We start from the raw sequence: 10,917 nt of genomic DNA, 5'->3' as shown, positions 1-10,917 counted from the left end.
ATGCAAAAGGTTTCCTATGCTTCAGCTGTGGGAAGTCTAATGTACACTCAAGTTTATACTCGTCCTGATATTGCATTTGTAGTGGGAGTTTCAGGAAGATACTTAAGTAATCTTGGGATACAGCAACGGAAGGCAGTAAAGCATGTAATGCGCTATTTAAAGAGAACAAAAGGATATATGTTCACTTATCAGAAGTCTAACAGTTTAGAGATCGTTGGGTACTCAGACTCTTTGCTAGATGTCAAGACAGGAAACGCTCCACATCTGGATACATCTTTATGTTGGTTGAAGGAGTTATCTAACCATGGGATATAGCTGCGAAATTTTATCACTAATTTACGTGTGGTTGATGGCATTGAAAGGCCATTGAAAATCTATTGTGATAATAACTCTGCAGTTCTTTATTCCAATAACAATACGAGTACAACCATCAAAATTCATTCATATAAAGTTTTTGGTTGTAAGGAAAGAGTTCAGAATAAGAAAATTTCTATAGAACATATAGAGACTAATTTTATGCTAGCTGATCCACTTACTAAGGGTTTGGTGCCTAAAGTCTTTCATGAGCACACTGCTCATATGAGTGTAATTCCTTATAGTACCCTAGTTTAGTTGGAGTCTTATTTATGTTTTATGTTTTCTTTATTTTTAATTTTTTCAAATATTTGTATTATTTGGATTTTCTACAAAAATAAAGTTGATGTTCATAATTTTATTTTGTGCTTGTTTTTGTGCAACATATATATGTTGCATTTTGAATGGATTGCTATAAAGAATAAAGTTTGGACTAGTTGGAAGTCGACATGACTGAGATCACGTTGCATGTAATTTCCATGCCACTTATCCATATTTGATCTATGTCATTGAGTGCATACAATTGTGGTGATCATTGTGGTTTAGTCACATTAGATAATGATGAAAGCTACAGTGGTTCCCTGTTGTTGTATGAGATGACCCAGATTGTTTAAAGGGAGTCTAAAAGTAAATAGCTTACAGTTGTGCGCCTAAAGAATTTTGTGATATAAATATTTAAATGAATATGAAGCCCAAGTGGAAGATTGTTAGAAATTTTATTGGCTAAAAACCTATTTTGGTCCCTTATAATCTTTTTTTGTTTCAATTTAGTCCCTCATTAATTTTTGGTCTCAATTTGGTCTCAAACTAATTAATTGGTTTCAATTTAGTGCCAAATTAATTAATTGGTTTCAATGTGGGACTTTCCGTCCAAATTGCTTTAACGGTGTTAATTTTTGGCCACGTGGACGCCACGTAGATGCATACGTGGATGCCACGTGGAAGAGAATTTTTTTGAAAACACCTGGACCCAGAACGGCCCGTTCTGAAACCGGAACGGGCCGTTCTGGGTGCACTTTTGGTGTGTTAATTTTGCATCCGGAATGGCCCGTTCCAGGTGTAAAATTAACACACCGAAAATGCAACCAGAACGGCCCGTTCCGGTTTTAGAACGGGCAGTTCCGGTTTTATTTTATTTTTTTATATATAAAATATTAATAATTTTATAAAATATATATTATTAATTATATTTTAATTATGTTATTATATCTAATAAAATAAATATATTAATATTTTTTTATATTTTATTTTATTATGTTTATCTTATTAATTTTTATCATTTTATTCTTTTAATCTTAAATAAGTTGCAAAAAATTATGAAGTGATATTTAAATATTTTTTCAAACAGAAAGAGAAAAAGAAAAAATTATTACTCTATTTATAAGAAAATTATATTTTATAAAAATAAGTAATTTTAAAATTTTTACCATAAAAAAATATTTTTCAAAATTATTATATTTTTAAATAAAATTAATCAAGAATATTGATTTAATTGTATTTTTTATCTCTCAAGTATTACAATTGTGCAGTTTTGTGATCTCCAAGATTTTAATTGCATAATTTTAGTCCTTAAAGAATTACAATTGCACGATTTTGGTCCTTCAATTTTTAATTGGACAATTTTAGTCCCTCGAATATCATAATAGTATGATTTTTGTTTCTCCCATTAAAAATTAATAATTTTAATATATATATATATATAATGTTTTAAAATTAAATAACTATTTATCTATTCAAATTAACGTATATTATAATTTTCGATATTATATCAATAATATTATTAATATATTTATAGATAAACTAATAATTTGATAAATATAACTTGTTATATATATTAATATACTTTTACAAAAATATAAGTATATTAATTAGAAATATATATCTGATCTTATATATTTATATTTTTGTAAAAGTATATTAATATATATTAAGTTATATTTATCAAATTATTAGTTTATTTATAAATATAGTAAAAATATTATTGATATTAATTTATCAGTAATATTAAAATACTAATAATATATAACTTTTATTTATTTAGTAATAATAAATATATATCATTTGATACATTAAAAAAATAATAATATACGTTAATTTAAATAAACAAATAATTATATAGTTTTAAAACATTATATATATATATATATATATATATTAAAATTTTAAAATTATTAAATTTTTAATAAGAAAGACTAAAATTGCACAATTATGATATTTGAGAGATTAAAATTGTTCAATTAAAAATTGTGAGACTAAAATTACAGAACTATAATCTTTTAACGACTGAAATTACTCAATTAAAACCTTAGAGATCAAAATTGCATAATTATAATATCAAAAACACAATTAAGTAAAGAATATTTTATTCATAGTTTTGGAACGGGCCGTTCTGGTTTCAGAACGGCCCGTTCTGCTTCACTGGTAGTGTTTTAATTTTGCAACCAGAACGGCCTGTTCCGGTTTCAGAACGGCCCGTTCCGGTTGTAGAACGGGCCGTTCCGGTTTCAGGTGTTTTCAAAAAAAATTCTTATCCACGTGGATGCCACGTATGCATTCACGTGGCCAAAAGTTAACTCCGTTTAAATAATTTGGACGGAAGTCCCACATTGAAACTAATTAATTAATTTGGGACTAAATTGAAACCAATTAATTAATTTGGGACCAAATTGAGACCAAAAATTAATGAGGGACTAAATTGAAACAAAAAAAGATTATAAGGGACCAAAATAGGTTTTTAGCCAATTTTATTTCTAATAATTAATGTGGACTACATATATTATTTGTAGTATTTATATTAGTTATTTACATTTAGTTGGGCTCAATAAAAATGATATAATTTTAGTGAGTCTTTAGACTGCCAATAGGAACAATTGATATGGACCCAAATAAGTGGAAAGCAGATTTGACCGTTAGGGGTTAATAATGGGAACCCAAACAGTGATTTGGCTGAGGAAGATCATTGCACCAAAGACTATTCTGTTGCAACGATTTTGGTCAACGTCAATGGATATAGGTATGTGTTACTAACTTAACTTCGTAATCTGAGACAATGGTTCTTAATATTGATTAATAGAAAATTTTTATTTGACTTAAAAAATTTATCCCAATAATAAATTCTTCTTTCTTATAACATATTTTCAAATTTGTAAGTCAATGTCTTCCTCACAGACACGTACATTTTTTATTCATTCAAAAAAATAAATATAAAAACAAAATGGTTAAGAAAACTCTAATATTTATAGAAAAACATTTGAATAAAAAAAACTATATACCTTTTCATCCACGAGCACTATTTCCAATGAAAAGGAGCTTTTGATCCATTGAAACTCAAAACTGACCAAAGTCTATAACTATCTCCACTTTTATGTTCCAGTTTTTTCATTTTCAGAAGTTAGTGCATATATGATGTAGAAGAAAATATGCACAAAGTTTTGATGATGCCAAAGTATTGAAGAAAATAAAAGGGCAAGTTAAAACAAGTTGATCAAGAAGCAAAATTCCAAGAATTAACTAGATAAGTCTTGACAACTAAGCTTAATATGTAAAATGAGCTTTTAGAAATTGTAAAATTTCACTTGGCCATTAAAACAAAGATTTCAAGAAAACCTAAATTTAATCTTTTTGAATATAAGAATAAGTTGTTTGAAAAGAAAGCAAAAAAGAGTATTCAAAAAGATTAAACAAAAATATTTTAACTAGAAAATAGAAGTTTTCTATATCTTAAGTTTTCATAAGCTAATTTAGTAATATCTGTCTAGTAATCGATTACCAGTTCATGTAACCGATTACCAGAGAAAGAAAACTTTTTTGTTCAAGGTTCAAATGTTAAAACGTGCTCTGGTAATCGATTACCAAAAGAGGGAACTTCAAAATTTAAATTTAAAAGATACAATGTTTTAAATATTTTGAACTTAAAAATCGTTGTAATCAATTACCAAGCCTTGTAATCGATTACTAGAGTATCTTTTCTGAAAAATTATAAAGAGTTACAACTCTTCATAAAAAGATAACCTAAGAAATAATTGTCTATAAATACCTATAATTTTTCAGAGAAAGGTTACGAACTCTATTTGTGAAAAACATATTTACAAAACTTCTTGGCTATGTTAATTTGCATAATTATCTAAGAGTTCATTAAGATCATCAAAGTGTAATATCTACTCTTCAAAGAGAGTCATTATGTAATACCCACCTAATCATTTGATATGTAAAGGAGAAAGGTTTTTTTTCCTTATTAGTTTTTGAATCTTAACACAAGGAAAATGTGTTTCAAGGTGTTGGAGGATTCAAGTCTTTTAAGAGTTACAAGAATAATAGAAATCTCAAGTTGGAGGCTTGAGGACTGGATGTAGGTAGGATTGGCCGAACCAGTATAAAACGAGTTTACAATTCTTCTTTCTCTACACTTTTAATTACTTGTTATTTAATTGTGTTTGAGTAGTTTTGCATCATTAATCTTTACATACAATTTATCTAGGAAATTGAATTTATGAGAAAGTATTTCTAAAAACTCATATAAAAAGAAAATTTGGAAAACTTAATTCACCCCTCTTAAATTATATGAAGCTACTTCTATATGAGATTATATGTAACATCCATTATATGAAAAGGATAAAGAAATTAAGGATGGCAGCTTCATATTAGATGGGTTATTGTAGTGCTAGTGCTAATGACAACCAGTTTATACTGATCTATTAGTTTAATAAATGAAGAAAAAAAAATGTTTTGGAAGCTGAATAATATTAATTTTAATTATATTCTCCACCATGCTTAACATTGAAACTCATATTTACATGTATCGTAAATGTAAAATTAGTGCACACCTGAACTGAAGGCAACTACTTCGTTGTCCTATTTAGATTTCAAATTTGTTGCACTGTTAAATGGGGTCAATGGTCAATAAGCAGGTGTTAGTTTAATTTTACTTGAGGTAGTGCCACATGTCCTTTTTTCCTGCAAATGGAGGTTTGCTTTATATGTATAGAGGGATTGTGTCTCTATATTTTAAAAAATAAATATAAAAGAAAAACAAAAGTGAAAAAATTTAAAAAGTTATTACTTTTATAGAAAAAAACTGTCAAACACAATTTTACTATTATTTACGATTATTTTGTTGTAAGCTTCTGTAAATTTTTTTAATTTTATTCTCTAACTAAAAAATAACAAATAACAAATATTAAGAATAAAAATGTCAACAAAAAAAAAATATGTACATGAAAATGGAGAATCCTTTTTATATATAGATATAGATAATAGATAGATTTTTATTCTTTTTTTTTCTTCCTTTTAATTATATTTTTATATATTTTTCTTTCTCTTCCTTTTTCTTATTTATTTTAAAAAAATAGATACTAAAAAAACTAAGTTACATTAAAAATGAGATAAAATTCAAAACAAAAAAGAACAAAATGAATTCTTCACAATATGACAATTCATTTCATTACTTTACAAAAGCAACTAAAAAGTATCCAAAATCATAGCAACATGATCGTTTGATTATCGATAATTTTGAATTATATAATAATTTGTGGCTATACTATGATCTTAATACCGCAAATCATCATCATGATCTCACTCTATATCAGAAACTCATAAATGTTTACTAGTGCCAGGAAACCACATAAATAATGCGTGTTATTACGAAGCAGAAACACATAAACCAGAGCATTCTAAACTTATTTTCCTATACCAAACTTTTCCACTTAAGTGCTACCTGAGAAAGATTCTTTGTTGAAGATCCATCTTCCTTGATAGCATTAATAGCAGCTTCTTTCAATTCCTTCATTCTTTTTCTCATTTCCCTACCTTGTTCCCCTTCCATTAAACACTTGATCACTTCAACAATTTCTTCCCTTTCCACCAACCCCTTTTCATTAACTTTTGGTCTGACTCCCACTTTGAGACTCTCACTCAGCACAATCGCATTCATTCTCTGCTCCGCAAACAGTGGCCATGTGATGAGTGGCACACCATTCAGCACACTCTCAAGGGTCGAATTCCAACCACAGTGAGTCAAGAACCCACCAACTGATCTGTGACCAAGGACTTGAACCTGAGGTGCCCATAAAGGAATAACCAAACCTTGCTCTTTGGTTCTATTCAAAAACCCACATGGTAAAAATTGCAACGGATCCACATCATTTTGTGCACCAAGATAAGCAACATCGACTGTATCATTTGGTGCTCTCACAACCCATAAGAACTTATGATTACTCAACTCCAAACCACAAGCCAACTCATTCATTTGTTCCTTTGACAATGTTCCACCACTACCAAAAGAAACATACAAAACCGAACCAACTTGCTGTTTGTCCAACCATTTTAGACACTCCAAATCCAACCCTTTTGCATCATCACCACTTTGAACAATTGGTCCAACGGGATACACACAAGGGTACCCCCTTTCCTCGTCTTTCAATGCTTCGATGGGACCATTTTCCATTTCCAAGAAGCTATTAACAAAGATCCCATCAACATAACGGATTCGTTTAACACGTTGGAGCAAGATTTTGTAAACTGGGTCAGTCCGATCTTGAGCTACGGTATAGAGATCACGACCATGGAATGGTACACAACCAGGTACTTCAATAGGATCTATGAGATTCCTATACTCGCATGATGTTTCCTCGTCCAACTTGGGCAAATACAAGTGCGTGGAGAGTGTGGTAGCTGAGGAAGGGAAGTAAACGTAGGACAACATGTTGTACTCTTGAGCAAAATCTAGTGCTTCAAAGGCCAAAAGATCAACCACCATGGCCACAAGGGTGGTCTCTAAAGTTAAGGATTTCAAGGCCTTGTGTATAGATGGCATGGAGCGAGTCATGGTTAGATGAATTTGGAGAATTACGGGAGTCTCTTGTGGTAGGTCTTTGAGGTTCACCGGTGGAACAAAAACGTGGTTGATGTTTGGTGGAAGGGTTTTGAGGATGGCTTTTGAGGCACTTGGGATAGACCCGAGTGAGGGAACGATGCATGTGACATGAAAATGTGGATGCAGCTCAACGAGTCGCTTGGAGAACTGAAGAACCGGAACTAAATGGCTGAACCCTACAGCAGGAATAACTGCAATGTGCGTTGTGGTATCCATGAAAATCTGTGGCTTAGGCTTTGAGGATGAAGTAGAATAGTTATGTTCTTGTGTATTTGAAACAAAGATCATAAATATATAGGACCACCTCTTACCTATCTTTTTCTTTTTGAAATAGCTTTAAGTAATTAAACGCTATTGTCCGTTGTTGTAGTCAAGTCACCGTCACAGGATGGGCCAGAGGTGTCAAAATATAGACACTAAATTTATGTTTAGATAAATTTATTTAGAAGCATTTCCATAAAAAAAAATTAAATAAACTTTTTGAATATTTATAAATTAAAATTAGTTTATGTATAAATTAAAAATAATATCTTGAAAAAGTTAATAGAAGAGAATTTCTACAAATTAGTTTATGAATAAATTAATTTTAACTTATAAAAAAAAGTTATTTTATTTTTTCTTCTATTTTACTCTTCTAAAAATGTTTATGAAAAAGTTTACTTAAATATGTCCATAAAATCACTATTGACATTTGAACATAAAAAATTAAATCATATTTTTTTAAAATTATGCAACTAAAAATCAATTTTAATTTAAAAAATCAAAAACAAATTTAACTCACAATAAAAAAATCAAAATTAAGCCAAAATAAAATTATCTAGAGTAATGATCTAGGGGAGCGATACGAGTAAAAAGAGAGAAAAATAAAATAATAATAAATAAATGATAAAAATAAATAAGTAAATAATGTGATAAAAAAAAATGAGAAGAAAAGTAAAAATAATATTATGAGAGAGAGAGAGAGGGATTAATAGATGAATACCTACAATTTTTCAAATGAAATACAAGATACCTATCCCCAAAGTATAGAAACAACGTTAGCTTTTCCCACCTTTGGCTCAAAACGTGCGTGCCATAAATGTTGATAAGATTCAAAACAAATTACACAACCGAAAGTTAAAGGTTAACATACCTAATTCAACACTTGTGTTCATCAACTAACCATATTAAAAAAATTTATTTTTATTTTAAGTATGAAATTATAATTGAAAATACAATTTTATTTATAGAGAGAGAATTTAAAGATACTTATGATTTATACTAAAATAAAAATAATCAATACAATACAACATCAATATTTTAAAAATTATTTCATCCGGATCATAATTTAATGTTTAAAACAAGCATGTTAAATTTAAAATATCTTCATTTAATATCTTAAAATACATGTAGAGTAAGAGTAATAATTATGAAATAGGAATATTAATTATCAAATAAGGGTGTAGATAAAAAAAATAGTAATTAATATATCACTTAAAATGTGTAAAACATTAAAAGAATTTGGAAAAAGAGTCTATATATATATATATATATAAAGAATTATGGTCCAAAGTAGTATTATTTAGAATATAAATAAACTATTACTTAATATTATATTAAAAAATAAAAACAACACGTATTTTAAAATTTGTTTTTTCTTCTTGTACAGCTCTTATTATGAACCGGAATATTAAGAAGCAGAGCGCTACTGCTTTTGAACGTACTATTATCGAGTGAGGCCCACGGCTAAATTATTGATTTCCTAAATTTGAAACAAGACAAGGTTAACTTTTGTACCCCTAACATTTTGCATCACATGCACCATTTATAGTTGCTCCATCTAACGGTGGAAATTAAGGTCGCAATTCATAACGAGTAGGTTATAGTTTTCTTGTCTCAATTCATACGTACATTAAGAGTGATCTTAGTTAGGTAGAAACCCCTAGTTCTTGCACTTTTTCATAGGATGTAAGACTCGTGGGGAAATTGGATTTCTTCTTTGGTATTGAGACACACCAATCCAAAAAATAAAGATAAAAAAATCTCTTATATTGTATGATCATGATCTCTCTACACACATGATCATCTTTCCGTTAATTTTTTTTTCTTTAACTCTTCTATTTGATGTTTTCCCATATTGTGTTGTTATAGGAAATGGGTGAGGAAAATTCCAATGTTCAAACTCACATTATTAACTCTCTTGATGAGGATAATTTGTTTCTCCAACATCGACCAAATTTCTCATTTCAAAGTGTGCACCACTCTTCAACCATGTCATATGATAATAATGTTTTTCCCACCACTAGCACCATGGGGAGTACTAGTAGCTTGCCCTATGATGATGCAAGCTTTGATGAGAGGCAACCGAAAATGCTCAAGAGAAATAGCTCAAACTCCATTTCTCAAGATGTGGCTCCACACATGCCTAATGTAAATGCAACATCTTCATCCACCTTCATTTTGTCCTTTGAAAACTCAACTATGAAACCTAGACCTAATAATTCCCCCATGTATTTTGGTGGGGAGGGTACATGTTCTAATTCCCTTTTGAGCTCAGAAGAAATAACTACAAGAAAAATCAGCATTATCTACGGAATTTTTTCGTAGATAATGATGAAAATCCGTAGATAACTGATAATTATCTACGGATTATCTACGGAAAAAAATCCGTAGATAATAAGGTCGTAGATAACATAACATTATCTACGAAAATTTTTCCGTAGATAACGTTATCTACGGATTTTATCTACGGATTTAGAATTTATCTACGGATGCGTTTATCTACGGAATATATCTACGGATGCAGTTATCTACGGAAATTTCCGTAGATAACTTATCTACGGAAATTTCCGTAGGTAAGTTATCTACGGAAATTCCGTAGATAACTTACCTACGGAAATTTCCGTAGGTAACTTATCTACGGAATTTCCGTAGATAACTTACCTACGAAAATTTTCGTAGATAAGTTATCTACGGAAATTTCCGTAGATAACTTACCTACGGAAATTTCCGTAGGTAACTTATCTACGGAATTTTCGTAGATAACTTACCTACGAAAATTTCCGTAGGTAACTAATTTCAACATTGCATGAATTATTTTGTTTACCTTTCTACACCAATCTTTATAAATAGTTTTACCTGGTCAGAAATATTAATAAAATCACTTATCAGGTTTCTTTAAATATCTTATAACCACAATATGAAATCAAACATCTTTAAAATCTAAATACTCATAGCAATTATGCATAATTAGTTTCCATGTCATAGTGTAAAATAAGACTATTTTTGCATAAAATTATACATAATAAGGATCCAGCCACCAAAAACACCATTGTTTCCCACAGATAAGGATCCTTAGGGATCTTTAAAATCAACACAACTACACAAGCACCAGCAACACAACTCGAAAACAAGATCCAATCAGAAAATAAAATGTAACAAAAAACTGCATAACAATAATAAAAAATGAAAACCAGCACCAAAATATCTAATAGCAACTCAGATTCAAAACAGTCAAACAACTATTCTATATTAACAGCTGAAATCACCAAAAAATAATGTTTAACACTATACTACCATGATCTAAAAGAACTTAAGATCATTTCCGGTTAGATGCCTCAATCAAATTAACAAATTGGGAATGGAAATTTTATATACCAAAAGTTGGTATTCTGTTTGAGAAATCCTGCGACCTCCTTTTATTGCAAAGTGAG

At 29.5% G+C, this 10,917-nt stretch overlaps 2 protein-coding genes across 2 annotated transcripts; one reads left to right on the top strand and one right to left on the bottom strand.

Annotated features, from left to right (window-relative positions):
- Positions 1–315, top strand: LOC145956230 (secreted RxLR effector protein 161-like). The gene has a single exon (XM_083071794.1). The coding sequence runs from the start codon at positions 1–3 to the stop codon at positions 313–315; it is 315 nt and encodes a 104-aa protein (XP_082927920.1).
- A 5,504-nt stretch (positions 316–5,819) lies between these two features.
- LOC109788253 (hydroquinone glucosyltransferase) lies at positions 5,820–7,518 on the bottom strand. Its single transcript, XM_029269216.2, has one exon. The coding sequence runs from the start codon at positions 7,511–7,513 to the stop codon at positions 6,038–6,040; it is 1,476 nt and encodes a 491-aa protein (XP_029125049.2). The 5' UTR covers positions 7,514–7,518; the 3' UTR covers positions 5,820–6,037.
- Between the last annotated feature and the right edge of the window lie 3,399 nt (positions 7,519–10,917).

The sequence above is a fragment of the Cajanus cajan genome, chromosome 3 (genome assembly GCF_000230855.2).
Source record: "Cajanus cajan strain Asha chromosome 3, NIPB_CcT2T_4, whole genome shotgun sequence".
Taxonomy (NCBI): domain Eukaryota; kingdom Viridiplantae; phylum Streptophyta; class Magnoliopsida; order Fabales; family Fabaceae; genus Cajanus; species Cajanus cajan.
The sequence above is the reverse complement of the archived record's forward strand: the minus strand, read 5'-3'. Positions and strand labels throughout refer to the sequence as shown.

Coding starts and splice junctions, on each gene's coding strand:
- LOC145956230 (XM_083071794.1), top strand. CDS start 1: ATGCAAAAGGTTTCCTATGCTTCAGCTGTGGGAAGTCTAATGTACACT.
- LOC109788253 (XM_029269216.2), bottom strand. CDS start 7,513: ATGATCTTTGTTTCAAATACACAAGAACATAACTATTCTACTTCATCC.